Source organism: Podarcis liolepis (genome assembly GCF_965112155.1).
Source record: "Podarcis liolepis genome assembly, chromosome: 1".
Lineage (NCBI taxonomy): Eukaryota > Metazoa > Chordata > Lepidosauria > Squamata > Lacertidae > Podarcis > Podarcis liolepis.
This window is the reverse complement of record NC_139554.1, coordinates 62195391-62221446: the sequence shown is the minus strand read 5'-3', so window position 1 is coordinate 62221446 and position 26056 is coordinate 62195391. Positions and strand designations below refer to the sequence as shown.

At 42.9% G+C, this 26056-nt stretch overlaps 1 protein-coding gene and 1 long non-coding RNA gene across 3 annotated transcripts in view; one reads left to right on the top strand and one right to left on the bottom strand.

Moving 5' to 3' along the window:
* The window catches only part of ANO3 (anoctamin 3), a 232071-nt gene extending 212359 nt beyond the window's left edge, over window positions 1-19712 (bottom strand). For both annotated transcript variants that reach the window (XM_083463197.1, XM_083463198.1), the window contains exon 1: window positions 19162-19712. In XM_083463197.1, the coding sequence (XP_083319323.1) occupies window positions 19162-19315 (154 nt within the window). In that variant the 5' untranslated portion in view covers window positions 19316-19712. The remainder of the gene's footprint in view (window positions 1-19161) is intronic.
* On the top strand, window positions 6262-23510 carry LOC310689222. The gene is made up of 3 exons (XR_014517408.1): window positions 6262-6583; window positions 22480-22575; window positions 23402-23510. It is a non-coding gene; the product is annotated as an uncharacterized lncRNA (long non-coding RNA).
* Window positions 23511-26056: the final 2546 nt, after the last annotated feature.

Sequence of the window (26056 nt, the reverse complement as noted above, 5' to 3'; positions counted from 1 at the left end):
GATAGATAGATAGATAGATGATCAATGGTTGCAATTGGCCAATGAAGTATAGGATCCAGCTATGTGATATACTGAGTCAGTAATGACCTCTCCCCACATTAAATGGGGGGCACCCTTTGCGTGGTCGTGCACAGCCCCCTGGACCCTATTTGGCACCATTAGCACAGGTTTGGCTTGGCCTTCCCCAGGTGGGATACCTGGAAGTCTCTGCCCACCTCAGCCAGTTGCCCAATCCCACCTGGGGAGGCGTTGCTAAATGGGGGTGGGCATGTAGTGGTGACCCATGTCCCCCTTCTCTTTGCGGAGGTGATCCCAGGGTTCCCTGTTAAAGGGGTTGTTTTGAGGGGAGGCTTTGGTTGTACGCCTAGAGGTTGTCATTGCTCTCCCCTGCAGCGGCGGAGTAACAGGGTGGGCTCTCTCTGCTTGAATATGTTCTCCAGAGCCAGCCCATCCCCCCCCCCCACACACACACTATGGATAACCCTGATGTTCCCAGATCCCTGACGGGGGACTGGGAGGGATAAACCCCCAATGCCTGAGCCAAGGTCTACCCACATCTGAAACATAATAAAATTGTGGCCAATTTTAATCCCATAGCAAGTTGTCTTGCGTCGTTATTCCACACAGGAGCTGCCCAGGGTTTGGGGGACTCCGCCAGTCCACGCAATAAAACATTCCAAAAAGTGTGGTCTATAATTACAAAGAGCTTCATGGTCTAAATCAAAACAATTACAGGTGTTTATATCTAAAACAAAGATAAAAAGTAGCCTTGGACTGTACATGCAGACACTTGCACAGACCTGTGGCTCCTGAATGCTCCAGAGCCACTGTATTTGTATATAAAATAAAATTAGATCAAGTGACAAAGATGTAGTCTTGATCATTTTGGCCCCTGTACACTTTTAGCTTATGCAATATTTTTTTCAAGAAGTACGTAGGTATTAGGTAACTTGTGCTAAAAGGTATTTTTATCACTTTACAAGCTACATTACCAAGATCACTAAACCAAAACATTTCATAACAGAGAGGCCGTAAATGGAAAGGTCCCCTAATTCAGTCTTCACTCTACAAATCACTCTTCACAAAGGAGATTTACAAACACCCACACCCATTCCAGAGGGAGACTGCAGAAGAACTAAACATAAACAAAAAGGAGACTTTTATATATGAGAATAAACAATTCTAACCTTGGGCTTCCCTTGGCTTTTCCTTTGTTTCAGCAACACAATTCCTGTCCTGACCACATGGTCTGAAAGTTTGGATCAGGTTCTGGCTGTGTGCAGGCCTATGGAGACCAGATGACAGCTACCTCTGAACCTGGCACCTTGGAAATGTCAGGCAGGGAGAGGCTGGTACCTGGTGTTTAGCAGTCAAGCTCAGGTGAGAAAGAGGAACTGCAGAGGGATCCGAAAAAGCTAGATGAAACAGCTTAAACACCACATTGATCCGAGTAGACACCATGTGACAAAACGCACCCTGTTAGCAGCTTTGAAAGCAGGCCTAGTTTGGTCTGAGCAACAAGGACTCAGCTTGTTGCTAGGGAAGTTCACATGACTTTCCCACTCCTATGATGAATAAAATGTTTGTGTGGTGTGACAGGGGTGAAGGGAATACAATCATACCTCGGGTTACAGACGCTTCAGGTTGCGCGTTTTCGGGTTATGGATGTGCTGAAACCCAGAAGTACCAGAATGGGTTACCTCCAGGTTTCAGCACTCACGCATGCGCAGAAGCACTAAATTTCGCTTTGTGTATGCGCAGAAGTGCTGAATCACAACCCGCAAATGAGCTGTGGGTTGCGGACACTGCGGGTTGCGAGCGTGCCTCCCATTCGCAACCCGAGTGTCCACTGTAGTCCCAGCATGCAGCAGGGATTCTTTGCTATTGTGCATACATTTGGCTGGTGTGGGAAAGAGCTAAATGTGCATATGGTTGTGAGGGCTTTATGAGCGTACATCACTTTTTCATAATGTGCAGAAGACAGAGAAACAGCACGAGGTTGTGCCAGGGGCACAGCATAGGCATGCATCACTTGGGGCTAGCCCAGGTGGGTCTGCGACCCCCTCCCATGCCCCTTGAATGCACAGGCGACTGTATAAATCTCCATATGTTCCCATTACAGTTTAATTGGCTTTTTGCCACCTTACCTTTAGCCTCTTCGCGTTCTTTCCCCCTGAACCTTCATGCCCTGTGTATTTCTCACTAACAGAGCAGGAGCTTTGCCAGTTAGCCACGTCCTCCGCCGAATCTAACGACATGGCTGACTTTCAAGGAAACGACAACAACTTCTGAGTGATTAAATCTGCTTCAGCTAAGAATATTTTGGAATGAAATTCATCAGGGCCATCATGTGTTTTAAGAAACAAAGTTCTTGTGGCATGAAAATACAAAGGCAAACAAAGTTAATGATAAGCACAGTATTTGTGGCCTAAATTTATATTTAATATTTTGCAAGCCTATTTGATATTCATAAAGAATGTGTTGGCAGGTCGCTTAGTGCTGAATATTCTTATCTTTTCTCCCATGGGGAAAAATGCAGGTTGGACTGGAGATCATTTTCAGCAGAAAAACCACCAGCAAATTCCACTGGCTGGACACTCTGATGAAAGACTCCCTTTTGCTCTTCCCAAAAGCAATTCCAATCAATTCCCTTGGGAAAGCTGTGGTTCTAATGTCACGAGAAACATAAAGAATTCTCTCTGTTCATTATTTTCCATGCTTTGGGTAATTTGATAATCTCTGACATGCCCCCCTTTTTAGTCACCCCCAACATTTTAAATTTAGTTTATACAGGGGATGCTCCAGTCTCTTGATAATCTCTGCACTCTTTCCAGTTCTATGGAATTTGCCTTGTTCACATTGTAGATCTTTATTCCACCCTTGTTCCTGATGCAGATCTTCACTCACCCTTCCTTCCCTGGTGGGACAGGAGCATTTTGTGGTGCACCTCAGGTGCCAAAATATCTAAATTGAAAGATAGGGAGGGGTAAACTCTTCTCTGGCTCAGATGAAAATCCAAGTTCAATAAGGATTCAGGAGCCATAATTTTAGATTCACAAGTGGAAGTGAACATGATGAATCCCGACGGTTCTTTCTGACCTCAGAGCTACATCAGTACTTGTTAGTTCCCACCAGTTCAGACAATATTAATATGCATATGAAATTGACAGTTGTTGTCCTAATGAACAGTACCTTATGAGTAGCCAGATGTTTTGGACTATAGTTTCCATCAGCCACAGACAGGCTGGCCAATGGTCCCAGATGATGGGAGTGGTAATCCACAATATCTGGATGAAACCACATTGGCTAGTGCTCTTCTACACAGGCACTGAACATAATTTGCCATTTTGTTTCTAATTCAACTGGTTTGGACATGTTCCTTCTGTAGTTCTTTGCAGTACATTTTCATTTTCATCTCCTTAATATTTTAGTGCTATCAGGAGGTCTACTATATCACCACTTATTCCTGACCATTTATTAAATAGCACCATACCCAATACAGAGCCCTGAAAAATATCAATGCTTATGTTCCTTTCATTTTGAGAACTGTCCATTTATTCCTGCCCTCTACTTTGTTCTTTAAACTGTCCTCTTCTGCCGTGACAGTGTTGATACAGAGTAGAAAATACAAAGTGTAATGCTCATTTATGACATTCTTTTCCAATGCCACCTTGTTAAAATTGCACTGTTGAATCTAGTTCCTTTCGCAGAATACAGAGTGCATTGAGAGGTAGGTTACATTGCAAAATTCAGGGCAGTTGACCTGAAATGGTCCGGCTATTTTTTTCGGTCTTGCAAAACAAAGTGAACATCGGATAAACAAAAGACTAATTAACAACATTTATATAAATGTACAATTCCTGGTGATATGATGTCAAAGTGAATGGCATTCATAGTAAATTAGCATTGTACAAGCAAACATAGAGACTAACAGGCAGCCAAATTCTCATTTAAAAAAATATTTAGATTTTCCAAGCGTCTTTCAGATTCCTTTTTATTTAGAACATTTGGCTTCCTATATATTTCAAATATGTGTGTATATACTACCTGCCCTTCCCCCTTCTGATGCTGCTGCTGTGAGTGGCAAGGCCAGGGAGTCACATCTGTGGCAGCGGTATGTTATGATTGCTCCATAAACTGGGATTAAAACCCTTCTTTTTTTGTTCAGCCACAAAGTTGGATTAATTGGTTCAAATAATTTATTAAGTGCATGATTCAACTAAATAGCTTAACTGGTGGGAGTTAGCACAATGACTCCAGCTAGTGCAACAAAACTTTCCGCCCTCTCCATCCCCAGGACTCTGGCAGGTTGGATGAACCCCCAGAACACAATGCAGGGGAAAGAGCGGGGAGATCGTTTTGTCTGGCAAATAGACCTACTTGAGCTGATGGAACAATCACCTTAGCCTGGTGTTGAATTGCACCCTAATAACTGAACATTTCCTCAGAGGTGGGGAAGAAGATTGGAGACAAGCCCCTGCTTCCTCTTTACAAGACAACAGGCAGAGACTTATCTCCAGTCTTAGCACGGTGGGGGTCACAGCACTAAGATCAGACATAAACACCTGCTGCTGCATTTTACCATCAAAGAACAAGTAGAGCCTTATCTCAGATCGAAGCATCACATACCATATATCATTAGGTTAAAGGTAAAGGGACCCCTGACCGTTAGCTCCAGTCGTGACCGACTGGGGTTGCGGCACTCATCTCGCTTTATTGGCCGAGGGAGTCGGCGTGCAGCTTCCAGGTCATGTGGCCAGCGTGACTAAGCCGCTTCTGGCGAACCAGAACAGCGCATGGAAACGCCGTTTACCTTCCCACCAGAGTGGTACCTATTTATCAACTTGCACTTTGACATGCTTTCGAACTGCTAGGTTGGAAGGAGCAGGGACCGAGCAACGGGAGCTCACCCCATCACGGGGTTTCGAACTGCCGACCTTCTGATCAGCAAGTCCTAGGCTCTGTGGTTTAACCCACGGCGCCACCTGCGTCCATGTCATTAGGTTACTGGCCTGAAATTGCCTTGTGGGCACAGTTCAGAGTTTTGGTGGGCCTGATTAGGACTACAGGCCATAGGTTCCTCACAGCTGCATTCCATAAGTGCAGAACCCATTTCTCTTTGGTCAATGGTGTTTTGTTCTAATCAGTTCTAATTTGGAGAAGTGTGGAAACTGAAGGATTCTAAGGTTCATATCAATCCAGAAGTATGAATCATATTGTTTCCCATAAAAAATGTGTATTGAATGAAATCTTTGAGCACCCCTAGTCAGTATACCATAGAACTGTAGCATCAAAGAGTTGGAAGGATCCAAAAGGTATTGTCATGAGCAAGGGCCACCCAGCCACCAACTCCTCAGAACAAACATGCTTGATCCTTCCAGTGAGAGAGCCAGTGTGGTGTAGTGGTTAAGAGCGGTAGTCACGTAGTCTGGGTAACCGGGTTCGTGTCTCCGCTCCTCCACATGCAGCTGCTGGGTGACCTTGGGCCAGTCACACTTCTTTGAAGTCTCTCAGCCCCACTCACCTCACAGAGTGTTTGTTGTGGGGGAGGAAGGGAAAGGAGATTGTTAGCCGCTTTGAGACTCCTGAAGGGGAGTGAAAGGCGGGATATCAAATCCAAACTCTTCTTCTTCTTCTTCTTCTTCCAGACCTTCATGTGCCACAAATAGATGTGTTTCAGAAGGTGCCAAGCCACAAAAGTCAAAAGAAAACCATAAAATTGACATTGACCTGGGGAACGTCAGCTGATCTTGGGAAAAATTCCTTCCTGACACCAAATATGGTGATCAATCAGACTCAAGAAATGATGAGCAATCCCATCTGCTGAGTCTTCCCAAGGGAAATTTGTTTGGAGGACAAATCCCCATTGGCCAACATCTTATCCCTGGTTGTCACAGTCCCCTGACAAAGTGAGAGGGAAACCAACACTATGTGGGATGGGAAATTTCTACTAAGTGGGACTTCATCAGCTGGAAATGACACTGGATGAAACTGATCTAAAGCCTATAAGATAACCATGAGCACACATGCTTTTCATGATGGTCTTTGTTAACTTGTAGGAAGTAGCTCTGAAGCAACATCCGTTATATGTATATATATATTAAAAATACAGTTTAGATCTGTGACAAAATACTGCTGTGGATCCTGACCTCTAACAGGAGTGCTCCTGGTTAGATTTCAGCTGGCCTCTTTCCCCACTGGGATACAAAAAAACTGCACAGAGCTGAAGTAGCAGCTGTGGGGAGCAAGAGAAAGCTCTCTCACTTCTGCCTTTGCCCCCTACTCCTCCCCTGGAGTCAGTGATGGCAACCATGATGGATGGCTTTAAAAGAGGATCATGGAGGAGAGGGCAATCAACAGCTACTAGTCAGGATGGCTGTGTTCTACCTCCACAGTTGCAGGTAGCAATGCTTCGGAATACCAGTTGCTGGAAACCATGGGAGAGGAGAGGGCCTTTGTGCTCATGTTCTGCTCCCTGATTTCCCCCAGGCATCTGGTTGGCCACTATGAGAATGGGACACTGGACTGGATGGGCCGTTGGCCTGATCCAACAGGTTATTCTTATGTTCTCCACTCTCATGAGGTATGCACAGTTTTTGCTTTCTTTGAGGGCTTTTGTATCTTCTTTCATTTTTAAGTTTTCATTTCTTTCTTTCTTTTGGGGGTTTTGTATCTCTTTTCATTATTATCATTGTATATTTTATTTTTCTTGAGCATGCTTTGGAAGTCTTCTGAGTCCCCTGGTGCATATTTATTTGTGTTTGAGTGCTGCTGTTTTCAGTATTGTAATGTGTATGGGTTGCTCGTACGTAAGTTGCCGCCTCTCCAGGCTTTGTTGCCTTGCTAAACCTTTCAGTCTGGGCAGCCCTTCACTTCGTGGCTGCCTCAGTCGCTAGCAGAATCCGTCAGTGGGCGTTTCTTGAACCTCTTCCAACATAAAAGTTGTTTGACACCCAGTCTCCTCCTACTCTCCCTGCGCGGAGGTCTTCTGCGCAGGGAGGGCGTGGGTAGCGGAGGACCCGTGCTCTCCCCGCTCGTGTCCGGTGAAGAGTCCTGGAGGCCTCTCGCCGATTCCCCCATCAGCCCCTCTATATCCCTGGTGTTGCGCTGATTTGCTTCCCCATCTGCGGAGCTGCCTCTCTCCCTGCTGGGCCCTTCTCCAGCATCATTTGAGAGCCTTCCCTCCGCCTCTAGCTCCGATGTCAGTTCCCTGACAAGTATATAAGCAATAGCACTCTACCCCTGAAGAAAAAGCTGAATGAAGATGACCCTACCAATTATGCTAGAGGACCTTTCTTCTTTTCTTGTCTTACATTATGCCTTTTAAAATCAGGGGTGGATGACTCTCAGTGTTAGTTTCTCTGCATTTTTTTTTTATTTTTCCGGTCTTCTGTTCAGTTCACCACATTTCTGTATGAGTTTTCACTTTTAAAAAATTCCTCATTAAAGTCTGTTAGCATTTTAGTGTATATTTGTCCCAATATGCCCATGTTTGTGAGCCATCTTTCCTAATATAATTCAGTAATTAGTTAGGGTTGCCATATTTCAAAAAGTGAAAATCCGGATACAAAGGTTGTTGAGCTCTTTTTCTTTTGGCCCAAAGTTGTTGGGCAAAATCTCCAAGGAAAAAAGTTTTAAAAAGGAAAATCACCAAAAACTCCAACACTTCCGATATGGAATACCAGGCACCTGGGTTTTCCCAGACATTTTAAGCCGCATTTAGACAATTCCACCCAGACACAATTTTTGAAGGACAAATCCTGGGAAATTTGGGACGTATGGCAGCCTTATAATCAATGCATTTTTATGCACACTCCTCTCTAATACATACATTTTTGTAAACGTATTTTGGCAGAAGAATTGCACTGCAAAATTTAGAGAAGTGCAATGGAAGTGTTTTCATCTGCATTGGGGGCGGAGGGGATTAGACAAACTAGGTGCACAGAACCAAATTTCTCCCCTGCTCTCTAATGTTGCACATAGCACTGTTGTTTGTTAGTGTTCCCTTAGCCTATACTGTAGAATAAAAACAAGCCTGAATAGGCAGTGTTAGGAAGGGAAGCCTTTCCATTTCAAAAATGTCAGGGATCTTGTCCTTTTTCGAGGAGTTTAGATGGCTGAGTCTATGTCTGCTGACATAGGCAAGCTGTCCCCACAGAAGAGGAGAGGGCTTGAGTGTAGAGGGGGCTGAGTCACCTGGTAACCAAGAAACAAACTCTTGCTGAGACTGAGAGAGAAAGACAGAAAGGGAGTGAGAGGGAGGTCTGAGACAAGTTACCCATTCCTCCTAGCCATACACCAGCATACAGTGGTAGCTTGGGTTACATACGCTTCAGGTTGCATATGCTTCAGGTTACAGACTCTGCTAACCAAGAAATAGTACCTCGGGTTAAGAACTTTGCTTCAGGATGAGAACAGAAATTGTGCTCCGGCGGCGCGGCAGCAGCAGGAGGCCCCATTAGCTAAAGCAGTACTTCAGGTTAAGAACAGTTTCAGGTTAAGAACGGACCTCTGGAACGAATTAAGTACTTAACCCAAGGTACCACTGTATCTTGATAATGTTGACCAACACAATTCAATACCTGCTGAATCAGCCAATGCCATTTACATATTTTGCATGCCAACCAGTGCTGCCTACTATACAGTATGCTCTAGGAAAGATGGCCTCTCGTTACAAAAAAGACAGCTGCCTGTTGCTGCCCCGTCATAAATCACTGCAGAGTTTTCCTTTAAATAGACTTGGATTTGTGGAACTGCCCCCCTGTCCCCATCTTAAAAGTAAATAGTTCATTAGTGGGAGGAAGAGCACACAAGAGAAATAGGGCCTTTGGGAAACATTAAACTTCTATATCCAGCGTAGTTTCCATCTGTTTCAGCCATGCAAGGATGTAAGTCATGAACCTTGAGGGCAGAGGTCAATGACTCAGCACGTTAGACTTCTGTGTGAGCTTTAAATTACCCACTGGCAACAAACCCTCGGCATTTGAGGAAAGAGTATTTCAACTCTTTAGTCATATAAATCCCCCCTCTCTCTATATATGAAAGCTGCATCCACCCCCCACCCCCCAAAAAAAAAGTCAAGACAAAGATCTTTAATATTAGCACAATGTGGTCCTTCAACATGACTAGAAGTGACTGGGGCTTTCATGTTGGTACCAAAGGGATTAACTTGTTATTTTAGCATCTAATTCAATTTTCTCTCTCTCTCTTTTTAAGAGCCAGTGAATGTACTGATATTGCCAGAATCCCATGGATCATTGCATGCAAGGGCTGCCATGATCTATCTGCCTAGGGACACAAGGCCACAAAGTGGATTATGTTCCTAGGGGGAAATATGCTTTATCAATTGTTATTTATTTATTTTCATTTCTATATTGCCCTTCCTCTTACAGGAGCTTAGTGGAAACCATGTAAGACTTCAACCGATACAATAAAAGCATCTACATAGTACATTTTTACCTAGTGCAATACCAGCAGCTGAAATCTGATTAAACATTCATGTTTCAAAGGCCCAGATGAACAGCAATATCTTTAACTGGCACCTAAATACCATCAGCATAGGGAACAGACATGCACTGTCAGGGAGGGAGTTTCACAAATGAGGGCCTGCCATGGAGAACACCCGTCATTACTCACCACCCTGCAGACCATAGAAGTACAGTGGTACCTCAGGTTGCATACACTTCAGGTTACATACGCTTCAGGTTACAGACTCCGCTAACCCAGAAATAATGCTTCAGGTTAAGAACTTTGCTTCAGGATGAGAACAGAAATCATTCTCCAGTGGCATGGCAGCAGCAGGGGCCCCATTAGCTAAAGTGGTGCTTCAGGTTAAGAACAGTTTCAGGTTAAGTACGGACCTCCGGAATGAATTAAGTACTTAACCTGAGGTACCACTGTAAATAGGAATCCACCTTATATCTCCATATAAGGTGAACAATCCTACTATATGTCCCCCCAAAATGGCCTAGGAACAGAATGGAAAGATTCTGGAAGACCATTGGTTTATCTATATTGTCTGCACTGACTGGAATTGGTTCTCCAGGATTTCAGGCATGGTTCGTGTTATGTATTCATGTAGTCTGTTTTTGCCTGAGCTCGAGTCTGGACTAAGGATTCTGAGCTCCTGTGTTCTAATTCAATACAGGATATCCAATCACAGAACATTTCAGGATTTGGGCCTCTGCCATTGGCCCAAATCTGCCATTGACGCAGGTGGCGCTGTGGGTAAAACCTCAGCGCCTAGGACTTGCCGATCGCATGGTTGGCGGTTTGAATCCCTGTGGCGGGGTGCGCTCCCGTCGTTCGGTCCCAGCGCCTGCCAACCTAGCAGTTCGACAGCACCCCCGGGTGCAAGTAGATAAATAGGGACCGCTTACCAGCGGGAAGGTAAACGGCGTTCCGTGTGCTGTGCTGGCTCGCCAGATGCAGCTTGTGACGCTGGCAACGTGACCCGGAAGTGTCTGCAGACAGCGCTGGCTCCCGGCCTATAGAGTGAGATGAGCGCACAACCCTAGAGTCTGTCAAGACTGGCCCGTACGGGCAGGGCTACCTTTACCTTTTACCTCACTGGCCTTTAAACTCTGAGTCATGAGTCGCAGCTTGGAAGTTTAGACAGCCAATCACATTGGGAGTGTGAGTGGCCCAGGCCTTCAGAAATGTATACGAGCAGTTCTTGCTGTTATCACTGTGTCTTGCCTCGTGGGAACCCACCTACACTTCAGGTCTCTTCCAATTGTAACTGGAGATACCAGGGAAGTGGGGGGGGGGGAGAGGCAAAAATTGCACAGGTGGAGCCTTTTTTAGTATGGAAATACAATTAAGGGAAATGCTTCTTCTGTTGACATTCTGTCTGCAAGACATATTATTACTTGTGTCTGGCCCTTCCAACACACCCATCCACAATCAGGATATAAAATTGCATATTGCACAAAGCATATGCTAATGTTGCACATATCTGTTACCTCTTTTGCAAGACAAGCAGAGAGCCTAATCTGCTTCTAGGTCTAGAAAATCCTGCTGGCATCCCTGCTTAGATATATTTTAAGTTTATTTATTTATTTTCACATTCAGTGATCTTAGAGGAGGAACTAAAATGACAGCTATCTCGGGCAGGAAAAGTTCGATGTGCGTGGCTCCTAATGTTTTCTTTCCAGGCTTCCAGGGTCTTTCCATTCTGTTCCTAGGCTGTTTATTTGGGACATATAATAGGATTGTTCACATGTTACAGGAACAAAGGTACAAGCTGTCTCTCTCTATGACATTGTCCTCATTTTTTAAAATGGTGAGCATTTCTCCCTGTCAGCCAATCTCAACTTTGACAATGTACTGAGCTACCTTTCAGAATTAAGAGTCTCAATGTTAGCCATTTCCTTTTTAAAATGACATGCATGAGAAGGGATAGTAGACTGTCTCTTCATTTTACTTCTTATGCTCAAGGCTCTTATTACAAGGATGTGATGCTAATTGAACATTACACTTCCATTTGGACTCCTAGGTAAAGTCCAAATTAAAAATGACAACAGCTCAGTAAGACATCTATAGTTATCCTGCTACCTATCAGTAATAATGAAATGGGTTTCACAGAATCCAGAGGTCAGAGAGACTTCTAATAATTTATATTCTACTTTGCAAGTCCACTACATAATTATTTCTCTTGGCAGCTTTGAACTTGGCCTTGTGTTCCTGGTCACAGCTCTTTGAAAAAGATGGCTGCTGAATATTGATCTTAATTGCATTAGCTGTCACAAGAACAAGATTTTACATATATAAATGCTTGAAATACAATTTCCCACAATTTCCCACCATTTTCACTCTTCATCATAATATATATATATATATATATATATAGAGAGAGAGAGAGAGAGAGAGAGAGAGTATGAGTGAAAATGGTGAGAAATTGTATTTCAAGCATTTATTGCAAAAATTAAAACCAGGCCAAGTAGACCGAACCCAAGACTTTCATAATCTGGGTCCAAAAGTGAATACTTGTAGCCAGTGCTATTTTTCTAGAAAAAGATGTTCTTGAACTCACCATGAACACCTCCCTCGTTCTCTTTGAATGGCAATGGTGCCAACCTGAGAGGTGCCAGAACTGAGTTCCAGCAAGTTCCGGCTGAAAAATGGCCTGCTTGTAGCAGACTTGAATACTATGTACAGTCATGTTGCTTACATTTGAGAACCCAAAGAAGCCAATTGACCAACAGGGTTCTGGAAACTATAGCACTATAGTCAACAGCATGAAAAACTCTTTCACTTACCTGTGAAGTCACGGATAGCCTCAAGCAAACCTCATTTTCCTCTGTTTAAGCTTCTCCCATTTCTTAGAACCAAACTAAGATGACACATTACTCATGCAATTAGCAACTGAGGGAGCACAGGGTTAAAGCAAATGACCCCAACCCCCCAATGCCAAGATCCCAAATACAGATCAGACCTGCAAAAAATATCATTTTTTCTTTCACTATTAATTGTACATCAATTACTATGTTCTGTACATTTTTCTCCCTCAAATCCATAAGCCATCAGCACATTTGGTTTTAACAGCAGTTGACAAGCTTCCGTTACAAAAGCAAATATTGTTAAATACCCTTTATTCCACTTAATAGGGGAAGGAATACATACTGATTAAGAACCTCAAGTGTTTGAAAATAGCCAGCCACAAAATGTCAAGCAAATTTGTCTGTTAAATTCATCACAACATAAACAAACATGCTGTTATAAATCAGGTAGTTTAGTCAAATCTGTTTCAGATATATATTAGGTTGGTTAGCACATAGTGCTAAACCATAGTTTAATATTACAAGAATGAGTCCCCAGGACTCAAGCACTCTCCATTCCCCTGGAAAGGCTGTGAGAAGGAGGTTTGAACTTGAGTAGCCACAATTTGCCATGTTGTCCTTGTTGGGATACTGCCAGGGAGACAAAGTCCATCATGACTCCACGTCGCCTCCAGACGTCCATTGATCTCCCGTAGACACGCAGTATCAGCAATTAGCGACACGAGCTCCAGATATAGCTTGCCACATTCCAGAGCTGATGCACGCTCTATCAGCAGATAATGCACAGCAAAAGATGCACTAAGGAGAGCATTGTTTAAGTTTATTCAGCGTTGGTCAGAACAAAGAAAAAACATGACTGCCTGCTTCAGTGTTCAGGCACAGAGAGAGAAACGAAAGCATAGACACAACAGAAACATCCTGTGAACAGGAAATACACAGGCTGTGACACAAACATCCTGCTCCCTTTTAAGGTGGAACGGAAATATCCTAACATCCCTAACCCAACAAGCCAACTTCAAACTATAGTTTATTATGCTGGCAGTTTTTCACCAACCATAGTTAATCTAAAATTAACGTGGAAACTTCTGATCTCCTTGTAGCTGTATCAGAGAAAGAGAGGAGAGGGACAGGAGGAGCATACAAGCCCACACAGGGCTAGTTTTACCTAGAAGCACAGCATTTGCACAACCTTATTGTTTGGATTACTTCTCAAAAAAGATTTCAAACTTGAGTATCGTTTCTTAAAAGGGACATGTTGCTTCATAAGTTATGAAGTGGCCTAGATGTTTTAAGCAATGTTATTTTTTCTCTCTCTCTTCAACACACATGGAAATTGAAAATACTGTGGTACCTTGGAAGTTGAACGGAATCCATTCTGGAAGACCGTTTGACTTCCAAAATGTTCGGAATCCAAGGCGCAGCTTCCAATTGGCTGCAGGAAGCTGCAGAGGTCACATTGGAAGTTCAGGTTCCAAAGAACATTCAAAAACTGGAACAATCAATTCTGGTTTTCAATCATTCGGGAGCCAAAACGTTTGACTCCCAAGGCGTTTGAAAACCAAGGTATGACTGTATGGACCTGATAGCTTCTCACAATGTATATTAAATATGGAAAGTTATATCCGAAACATACATGAATGTTACATTTCTGTACCGAGATGTGCATGTTTGAATATAAAAACAGAACATCATGCCTAAGATAATCTTGAGCTTTGACAACACTAAATAACTTTCAGAAAGTGCCTCTGTGTGAAGCAGAATTAACCAGATACAGGTTTAGCATTCTAGTAAAAACTGGGCTTTGAGATGCTACCTAGAAACAATCAATGAACTAAGAAAATAAGGTCTTATATTTTGGCTGCAGTAACAAAGCCGCATTTTTATCAATGGTGATGGCTTGGTATGTGTAAATCTCTCCTAGGAGACAATATTCGGAATGCCAGACAGAATTTGTTTACAGTGATTCATTCAAACCTTAGCTAAACCATAGCAACATATATATCAAATCACTTTCTTCCTACTTTAAACCTCAGAGAGAATTACAGTGCCATTTGAAAAGAAAAGCAACCCTCAAGAATCTGATTAAGATAAAGTTCTGGTGCTCTGAAAACGTTGATAATAAATGCTGTCACTTTTTCAACTCATCTCTCATTGTACTTTGGTCATTCTTTGCAAGAGCAACATTCATCAACATGATACACATTGTTGTTAAGTTGCTTTTTAATCCATCTGCTGTGAGAAAATAATGCTTAACTGATTGGGGCCACTGTTGGGAAAGCTTATGATAAGCTTGTCAGCATCTCATTAACTTCAGGAAACCTTTGGAGCTTGCAAATTGATTTAGGGAATCAGCCTTGTACAAGGATATGATTCAGGCCCACCCCAAATACCAACAACCACCACTATAATGGGAGGTGCTTAAGAACATCAGTTTGAAAAGACTTTGTATTATGTTAGGCATGTCCAGCAAATCTCTTCTGCATCTGAAAATGTTATTGTGGGAAGGGTTCTAGGTTACTCTACATACAAGACTGCTGAGATTTTAAGAGCAGGTCAACATATTTGCTTCTCCCTTTCTCCTGAGAAGACACCTTCATAACTCTTACCATGCTTTTGTAACTGCGGATGACTTACAATTGACTTAGACAGAGCCTGAAATATGATTCCCAAGTTGGCAAAGCAGGCTGGTTCTCACATATTACCCCCCCCCCAACCCATATAGTCTGGTGAGCAGTGGCAGGGAATGATATAGTTGGAGAGGACTGGTGTCCAGGTGGATGTAAATCTTTTTCTGATCCTCCATCTAACCTGCAGGTACCTAGTGGCCTGATTACTGTGTTATTTTCAGGGCAAGCCCACCCATAAGGCAAGGTGAGGCTACTTAGCAGTGTCTGTGAGTGCATTCATATTGGGTATTTGTAATTTCCTCCTCTGGTGATTAAGCAAACGTGCATAATTGCAAGTTATGCAGTATTTTCATACGGTTGCCTACTGATCATTGGTAGTGGTGGGGAAAGCTGCCTTCTCCTATTACGTTAGCATCAGTTCAATGTCCAGAAACTAGCAGTGAAACTTTTCACAGAAATATTATTGCCTGTAGTGTTAGTTGCCGAAGATCAAATTGTTGAAGACAGGACTAAAAGGTTCAGGTTCAAAAGCTGGCAATCTTATTGTCTATGCAGTGCAACACTAACTTTGGCTTAGACTTGCAAACCAGTGTTGGAGGAGGAGTAAAATAGTTCTCAGGCACATGGTGTCAGGATGGGAAAGAGCTGGAGAGGCAGATGGGGGGGGGGTCAGCTATAATAAGAGGCAAGAGCGAGAATAAAAGGTGGAAGTTCAGCACTAGTCTGGCAAGTTCACAGACACATCCCTAGACGGACAAAACTCTTGCCAAGCGCCATGAGGTTTGGGGAAATGTTTCAAGCAGATCCATGAGTCTTTAAGAAATCGGGGGGGGGGGGAATGATGTTGTTGAAGTAAAAACACAGAAGAATATTACTAGACTCAGCCTTAGCTGCATGATAATGGTAATGAAGTAAACTCAAAACTTTAAAAAGTGTTCCAAAGGGGGCCTATCATTGGCTGCAGTGATGCAACATCGCTCAGCTGTCATTGTTGGCAGCAACATTCAGGACTAGAGAGTCAGCAAAAATATTGCCTGAATTTTGGCTATACCTTACACTACGTCGAGAAATTAAACACAAGATGTCCTTACTTTAGTGCAGGGTTGGAGAATCTCAGGCTTGAAGGCCAAGCATGACCCTCCATGCCACACGATCTGGCCCTCGGGGATCATAACATGCCACACCCTCTTTCCCCAGGCCACACCCCTCACCAGACTCGCTCCACATCCTCCACAAGTATTTTTGCTTTGTTGGAATATGCCTTAATTCAAACGTTTCTGCTATGATATGCTTAAGGTTAGAACGTGCAATTGCTAAGTCAAGTTCAGCGGAAAACAAGAACCCAAATCCATTTGCTTCAAGCTGTATCTGCTTACTATAGTTTACATTTATGTCCTATTCCTATGAGATGGTTACTCTTTCCACTAAACGAAAGCAGATCCATGTTTACATTCAGGTGTGGTATGCTTCTTTTGCTTGTACTTCCTGGGGAAACAAGTGATTATACATCAGGTGCAGACATAAGTCAGTCAGAGACATCCCCTGTGAGTCATGTAAGATGACATTCATTATGAAATAGGCTACGTACTACAGTTAAGGAAGGCAAAGTAGAGATCCAAACTGCAGTTCTTCAGTGAGTGAGCCAGGAATAACGTGAATGGAATTAATGGGTGGGTACATACTCTCAACAATTCATTAAACAGATGCTCATGAACATTTGTGATATTGCATTGTATTTTTCTTATTTATTTTGAGACAGCACCAAGGGACCTCTCAATTAAAAAAACAGGTTTTGCGTAGGCAAAAGAAACCCCTCTATAAAATTCAGATCTCAATCAATCTTCCACAAAACCTCTTCTTCTTTACAGCCCCCCTTGCAATGTGTCCTCATAACAGTCTGCTGGTGCTTTGGCACCAACTCACAAACTAGCAGCAGATCTTGGCCAGCTATTTCTAAATCACTATTTTAAAGCAGCAGAAATCTATCCAATGTATAAAAGAGTCTAGGTTGGTGGTGGCATGTTTCAGATGGTCACACTTGGGATTAATGAGCCACAGAGATCTGTCACTCCTCCCTTCACAGCTCAGGAAATCAGACAAGGCAGCCTTTAATTAACCAAAGTTTCCCATTTCATCCAAACCTAGAAAATGCAGTTCCCCTTTTGGAACATGCCATGATATTAAATCAATTATAATATCCTAGTTTGTTATGAAACTGGCAACCATAGATTCCAATTTGGGTAGACACATAGATGGCAAACTTGGCTGCCCCATCACAGCTTGGTCGCCTTCCACTCACACCCACATTGGTGAATGCTGATTCTATAAAGCTCATCTACAAGACCAATTATCATCATCTTCCCTACCTGCCCTACCATAATATGTGTGCAAATGTGTGTGCATGGGGGGTGGGGTGGGGGAAGCCAATGGCAAACAGAGAAAGTTGACATCGCACATGAGGCCTGCTGTCAAAGTAGATGGAGTCATGACATTAGCAAGCCTTATATTGACCCTTCCCTTTTGCAATGGCCAGATGTGTGTGAGACCCATTCCTGGGAAGGACTGAGAATATATGCAGAAAAAAGGGTTTTTAGCTATTCTGTATAGAGACCCAGATAAATCTTTGAGGTTTTGTCATCTCATTTGAAAGTAATAATGATAATTTATTATTTATACCCCACCCATCTGGCTGAGTTTCCCCAGCCACTCTGGGCGGCTCCCAACCAAATGTTAAAAACACAAGACAGCATTAAACATTAAAAACTTCCCTAAACAGGACTTCAGGTGTCTTTTAAAAGTAAGATAGTTGCTTATCTCCTTGACATCTGATGGGAGGTCATTCCACAGGGCAGGGGCCACTACTGAGAAGTCCCTCTGCCTGGTTCCCTATAACTTCACTTCTCGCAGTGAGGGAACTGCCAGAAGGCCCTTGGCACAGGACCTCAGTGTCCAGGCTGAACAATGGGGGTGGAGAAGCTCCTTCGGGTAAACAGACCAAGGCCGTTTAGAGCCTTAAAGGTCAGCACCAACACTTTGAATTGTGCTCGGAAATGTACTGGGAGCCAATGCAGGTTTCTCAGGACCAGTGTTATATGGTCTCGGCGACCACTCCTAGTCACCAGTCTACCTGCCGCATTCTGGATTAATTGCAGCTTCCGAGTCACCTTCAAAGGTAGCCCCATGTAGAGCACATTGCAGTAGTCCAAGCAGGAGATAACTAGAGCATTCACCTCTCTGACGAGACAGTCTGTGGGCAGGTAGGGTCTCAGTCTGCATACCAGATGGAGCTGGTAGACAGCTGCCCTGGACACAGAATTGACCTGTGCCTCCATGGACAGCTGTGAGTCCAGAATAACTCCAAGGCAGCACACCTGGTCCTTCAGGGGCACAGTTACCCCATTCAGGACCGGGGAGTCCTCCACACCAGCCTGTCCCCAAAGAACAGTAGTTCTGTCTTGTCAGGATTCAACCTCAATCCATTAGCCACCATCCATCCTCCAACTGCCTCCAGACACTCACACAGGACCTTCACTGCCCTCAGTTGTTCCAATTTAAAAGAGAGGTAGAGCTGGGTATCATCTGCATATTGATGAACACCCCTGATGATCTCTCCCAGCAGCTTCATGTAGATGTTAAAAAGCATGGGGGAGAGGACGAAACAAGTGAGAGCCCAAGGGTCTGAACACTCACCCCCCAACACCACTTTCTGAACACTGCCCAGGGGGAAGGAGCAGAACCACTGTATGACAGTGCCCCCAGCTCCCAGCCCCTCTAGACGGTCCAGAAGGATGTTATGGTTGATGGTATCAAAGGCCGCTGAGAGATCCAGCAGAACTAGGAAACAGCTCTCACCTTTGTCCCTAGCCCGCCAGAGATCATCAACCAGCGCAAAAGTATATGAAGATGGACAATGTGTATATTCCACCAGCACCTGTTCCCCTGTGTCCCCTACCAGTTCAAAACGTTGATTAATTGCACAGATTGCAGCAATATAATAACACATTGTAGGACTAATACAAATCTTAAGTCTAATATAAAGTGCAGTCTTTCCAAATGCCTTTAAAAACAAACAGACCCAGAAGTCTTAAAGATCTAAATGGTCCATCTATTGCACAGGATGCCTTTAACCAGCCCTGTTAATTTATCCTGACACATATAACTGCTAGTTGTCAAAAGCCCGTTACACATCTGATTCCAGACACATAATTAGATAAAAAGATGGCACTTTAAAATGAATTTAAATTCAGGCTTACCACTGGGCAAAGAGACTGAGGAATGAAGTTCATGTTTGTACCAATCCACATGTGAATTGCTGAAGTTGGTCTCAAAAATTTCTGGCTGAGAATAACATCTGCCACCCACATCTTCAGGAGAGAGAGTGTCCAGTTCAATTTTCTCAAGTGACATCGCAAAAATAAAAATAAAAGTTTGATAAAAGTTTCAGTTATCCGCTGGTTATGATGAAGTGACACCAGGTGAATCCATGGCTTGGCTGCCAAATAAAAACTTCAAGAAAATGGCCAGGGGTTCACAAAAACCCAGAATCAGTAATTCCAGTAAAGTGGGTGCAAGCTCAGGTACATCTCCTGGACTTCATAGTTTTCTCCCAGGATTAAAAATGAAACAAATCCCCAAACCCTATTCCTGTTAAGAAAGGTTTTCTATACTTGTGTGACAGCAATGCTATGGTGTCTCTGTGTGGCTCCTGAAGAAATAAACAGGATAAGTGGAGACATCTGTATGCTTGCTAAGATCTGCTCTTAATAACTTTGTTTTAGCAGCCCTAATTCACATTTCAATTCTCATTTGTTGAGCTGGGAGGGGCTTAGTCATACCAATGAAAACAAGTGGATTCCACATTGCAGTAGGCAGCTGAAAAGTGGAAGTTAGTTCTGCCAGAATTCCCAGACCTTCTCTACTGGGAAATTTGCAGCAAGGTACCTAAAATCAAGAGCAAACATATGCTTGAGACCAAATGATGTACAGCTGCAGAATCCATGCCCCCAAATACCAAGGATTTTCAGCAGCCCAGCATTAAAAAACTAACCATTTCTTGTGTTTTAAATGGTATTAATTATTATTATTATTATTATTATTATTATTATTATTATTATTATTTAGTTATGCTAATTGGTGTGTGTCATTGTGGTTATACACCTTGTGCTTTTATGTATGGAAAGGTAAGGTGTAAATATAAGTAATCAAAATGAATCAACAAGTAATTGTTAGACTCACGTGTCTTATGGTCCTCATGATTTTAAGTAGAAGGTCATGATCACTGGTGTATTTTCACAGTTACAAAGCAAAAGCATACCCTGAAAGCATTGTTCAGTCATTACAGAATCCTGTGTACTTTTTTCAGGGCCTATGTCAAAGTTTAGCAACCAATAAGCACTCAGCAATCCTCAGGAAATTGGCCAGTGACCCTTCAAGGAATCAGAATCTATCTCTTACCTATTCCTGCCACAGAAAATGTGCTCCACTAACCCCTACACCATACATTTAAAGCACATGGATTTCCCTGACAAAATTATGGGAAGTGAAGTTTGCTCTCCCACAGAGCTGCAATGCCCAGCACTCTTAACAAACTACAGTTCCCCGGAGTTTTTGAGGGAAGCCATGTGCTTTAAATGTATGCTGTGGATGTGACTCATTTCAAGAAGGAATGCACCATAGTATTCCTAATGTTTTCTCTCCACTTCTATCCCATATGCTGTGCAGATGTACAGAGCATCGCACATCAAAAGAACTTGTTTTCTTCTCCTCCCTCCCTTCAGTGCCTGCCCCACTTTCCAAGCCCAGATGAAGAGTGCTAAGAGAGGCACCTTCTGGCCACAGTAAGAAATTGCAACACAATGTAATACATTGACTTCGCGTTGAAGTTATTCTGGGGCTTTACCGTTTCCTGTATGCCACAGCTGAGGAAAATTAGGCCAAACGGTGGTTGATAAACTAACACCACATCAACGGCGTTGATTAGGATAGTTCCTGATGATAGTTCATTAGGAACTATAACAAAACAAGAGGCAGTCACAAGGAAATAATCCATAGATACAAAAATTACCATCCCGTGTAGATTTTGGGTGCCTTCCACTGGACAAAATACAGTCCTTGGAGATCATAATTAAGTATATATTTTGCATGACATTTTCCCTTTATGGCAAAAAAAAAAAAAAAATTAAGAAAAAGGGAGGAAACTTAGAAGCCAACACTATTATCCTGTGCAACTGATGTACTTGTCTGATAGCAGTAAACTCAATCTCTCCAAATCTCCTCAAGGCACAATTTTGTGATGCTTGTTTTGTGGATTGGATTCACAGATAGAGAGAAGCCAATCCTTGCCATCAATGAGGCCTTGGGCTGATTAACATCCTATACCCTTTCAAATGTGTTGGTGGGAAAAGGTTCGGGGTGGGGAGGTATTGATTGGTTTGTTTTTGTTCTTCTTCATCATCATCATCATCATTATTAGTATTAGTATTATTAATTTATATACTGCCCTATAGCCAGAGGTCTCAGGGCAGGTCACAGAAAAGATCAACATAAAAGCCACAAAATACACAGTGCTTTTTTTTCCTTTTGAAAATGTTTAGGGTTACTCTCATTTTCCTACTCATATTGAAATACTCCCCCTCAATGAGGCCAAACTTAGATTCACAAAATGATTAGGGGTATGCGTACCTCCACGTCTCCCCAGAAAAAAGCACTGAATATATATAATCAAAATAAAAACAACAACCCAATAACCCCCCCCCCACAAAAAAGAGCCACTATGTAAAAGGGTATAGGATGTCAATCAGATCAACCAAAGGCCTGGTTAAAAAGGAAGGTTTTTGCCTGGCGCCTAAAGGTGTATAATGAACTGTTTTTATCTTGTGCCATTGTGCTGTGAACTGTCCTGAGATCTATAGATGAACACATTTAATAAATAAAATAAATAAAACATTGCACTCACTTTCAGCTCCAAATGCTGGCTTTTTTCTATTGAAGGAGGGCCCTCTACCCCTTTGTCATCTTGCATTGAGCCCCTTAATCCCTCCCCCCCTCCCCCAATGGCTCATCATCCAGGATGTCACCTCACCAGGAGGCTAGCCTGGCTATTCCAAGAATGAGAAGCCTTGATTAAATCCCAACACTTGCTGGATCCAGGGATTAGAGGGGTCCGGCACCCATTTTAACACCCCAAACGCATAACATTATGTTTTCACTTGGAAAATGTAATCTCCTGCTAGAGGGGCACATAAATTGTTAAAGTAATTACGATATGCAAATTTAACTGTGCAAATGTTTCAGGTGATCATGATGCCATTACCTAACAAATGCACCCATGCCCCACATCAAGATGTGTTTTGTTACTATTGTTTTAATTCTCTAGAGTCTAGATGCTTCCTCAGTTTAGCAGCAAAGTAAAAAGCCTAAGGGTGTTTATTCTGGTGCTGAAATGATTGACTCCTTCCTTTTAATAAAAGTAGTCATCAAAAGCCCATCTCTGAAACGGTAAGGTTAACCGCCACCAATAGCATGTGAACTGAATATTGCCTTTGTAATTTTTTAATTTATTTTTTTAAAAGAAAATGCAGGCCTATTCCTCAAAGACAAAGCTGCAGCTAGGGCCTGATTATTTGGATAAGCATTACATCTCTTTTTCAGCATTCTCGCCCTCAGAGGTAATTTTCTTTTCTTTTCTTTTAGTTCAGACAAGCTTTTATCCTTATTGTTGTGCAATGGAGAGAAAGCAGGGCTTGGAAGGCCTGGAATTAATTTCCACTTCTGAGAAGAGTGCTTTAGGTGGCCTTGAGCAAGTCAGTCTAAAGTGAGAGTGTTTATGAAACTGGCAAAGTAATGATGAATGAGAGGAGGATCGTGGAATATGCTGCACTTGACAAGTGTTACATAAATATTTCGTAGAATCACAGAATTGTAGAGTTGGAAGGAACCCCAAAGGCCATCTAGTCCAACCCCCTGCAATGCAGGAATCTCAACTAAAGCAACCATGGCAGATGGCCATCTAACCTCTGCTGAAGAACCTCCAAGGAAGGAGAGACTACCACCTCCCAAGGGAGTCTCTTCCACAAACAGCTTTTACTGTCATCCCTTTTCCCTAACAAGATACTTGAAGGAGCATCTATCTCCTGCCTGGCTCCCAACCTATCTAGGTGTTCTCAAGGGTGAGCAGAGGTCCAAGTTGGCATCCTATGTGACAAGTCACTCTATCGCCATTGCCATTTAGAAGATGTCCTACCTATTTCAAAAAATGACGCAATGAACTTTCCTCCTTTTTTTCTCCTCAAAATTACCGCACACATACCTACGTTTCACGTGGTTTTGGCACTCTGGGTGAATTATAGTTTTCATTCCATAGACTTCATGTTCCATTGGACAGTTCGCAATTGAACTGCAAATATTGTATTATGTATAAGAGCCCCTCTTCACCAATTCTCACTCTCTCATTTGCCATCTGCCAGCTATGATAATAATTGTACTTCATTTCAGCCTAAAATACTCATCCGTCACTTGAAGTCCATAATTTCCCCTGCTGATCTGCTTGAATATAGCAGTTATGCCAAGACCAAAGAAGGACCACACAATTCATCACTAGGAAGAAGAAAAGTGATCCACGTCTCCTAATTCTCCTGGTAGAGTGCATATCTATTTTCTTCCCTGTGTTGTATTGTTTCTCATTTCTAAACAGAGCTGAATAGATTGTTTTATGTACAGTCATACCTTGGTTCTCAAATGCCTTGTAACTCGAACGCTTTGGCTCCCAAATGCCACAAACCCGGAAGTGAGTGTTCCAGTTTGCAAACTTTTTTTGGAAGCCGAATGTCCGACGCAGCTTCCGCAGCTTCCAATTGAATGCAGGAAGCTCCTGCAACCAACTGGAAGCCACACCTTCATTTTTGAACATTTTCAGAAGTCAAATGGACTTCTGGAACGGATTCCGTTTGAGAACCAAGGTACAGCTGTGCTTCTGGGGAGAAATGGGAAGAGGCGTGAAAAAATACAGTGGATTTTACTATAGTATTTATTTTGTACCTGATTCCACAGGTGAAGAACTTTAGTACTTAGACAGGAAGAGGAAGTGGTTAGAGGCAAGATGTTCTGAATACTAGTTGCTGAAAACCAGAGTAGTCCCATTTTCAGGCTTCCACAGGTATCTGGTCCGCCACAGTGAGAACAGGATGCTGGCTTCTTCACACAGTAGAAAGTTTCAGACCAGTTTTACATAGATTTTACACAGTTTCCTGAGGGCATTCTGGAATCTGCTGGTATTTTAAATAACAGCTGTTTAGTTGCAAATATATAGGATGAGTAGGTGGAGAGCAGATATGCACTGCTAATCCCAAAGCCACACCAGTCCCTCAAAGCAACAGCAGTATTGAAGAGCTCTAGCTCTGTGATGGGGCATCTGCTTTGCATGCAGAAAGTCCCAGGTTCAGTCCCAGGCTTATCTGTGTCATGCTGGGAAATTCTCCTATGTGAACATCTGGAGAGCTGTTGCCAGTTAGTGTGGACAATACTGAGCTAGTATAAAGCATTTTGCTATGTTCTAGCCCATCAAGAGGATGCGGGTGGCGATGTGGGTTAAACCACAGAGCCTAGGACTTGCCGATCAGAAGGTCGGCGGTTCGAATCCCCGCAACGGGGTGAGCTCCCATTGCTCTGTCCCTGCTCCTGCCAACCTAGCAGTTCAAAAGCACGTCAAAGTGCAAGTAGATAAATAGGTACCACTCTGGCGGGAAGGTAAATGGTGTTTCCGTGTGCTGCTCTGGTTTGCCAGAAGCGGCTTAGTCATGCTGGCCACATGACTGGGAAGCTGTACGCCGGCTCCCTCGGCCAATAGAGCGAGATGAGCGCCGCAACCCCAGAGTCGGCCACGACTGGACCTAGTGGTCAGGGGTCCTTTAGCCCATCAAGACAGCTTCTGTTGCCAGCTTCAAGACTTTGAAATCTGGTGGTAAATGGAAGCTCTGCTGGGATTGGTTCCACTTAGGAGCTTCCAGAACTCCTGAGGGATAGTAACTCATGGCAAAAACAGGACTTGAGAGTGCCACTGATCAGCTCGCTCCTTTGTTGATGCTTTTGCATTTGTAAAACAGCTTGAATTCAAGCCAGTAAATCCCATAAGCATGGATTCCCCCACCCCGGCACTAATAATAATAATAATAATAATAATAATAATAATAATAATAAAGAGCTAACAACTTGTAGCCTTTTCACAACATCAAATGTCTGCTGTCCTCACTGCCAAATGATAGGGCCCATACAAATGCACTTAGTTTTCCTCTTCTCTGCAAGGGTTAGAAATAGTTAAAATTAGTGCCAGATTTACATATAAGCTAAACAAGCTATGTATAGCTTAGGCCCCACTCTCTTGGAGCCCCCCCAAAGAAAATTAAAGGGAAAAAATGTATTTCACTATTAATATGCTTCTTAATTGTATTTCAGTTCAACAATTACTTTGATAAAATACATATTTTGTTATGTGCAAATGGCTTTAGATACCTATTAGGTCCATAAATTACCATATAGCACATATTCAACACAAAAAACAGTGACAATTTGTTGTTGACAAAGGAAAGCTAGACATATAAAGGGCCTCATTCCCTTCAGTAGCTTAGGGCCTCATCAAACCTAAATCTGGCCCTGGTTGAAATGGATGTTTTAAAAGAATCTGCTGAATTGAAATAAAACAAACAAGAAAAGGCTCAAAACTTATATACAGTATATGTTGGCAACAGCATTTTTGTTCAAAGAACTGAGAGGCTAAAAGAATGTTATCTGGATTTCAAAAGCACCTCATGAATGAGTAGAGAAACAGATTAAAGCATTCATTGTTCTGCTGTTTTGTTTCAATGCGTATTCAGCCTGTTTGAGAAACTGGGTACAAAATTGGATTGAACTACAAGACTGACTACTGTAGCTTTTACATCCACCTGGGCCCTATAGTGTCTTTGAGAAGCCAAAGGCGGCAGCAGCAGACTGAAGTGGGTTTTATCAGCTATGTCTGAGAGCCAATTTCTAGCAGAAATATAGCATGGGCGGAAAGTATCCGCCACCATATCTACCCCTATTCCATGCTCCTGATGTAGACTGGGATGCCCGCAGTCCCCTTTTCCAAAGATTTTGGAAAAGTTCTGCTGAAGA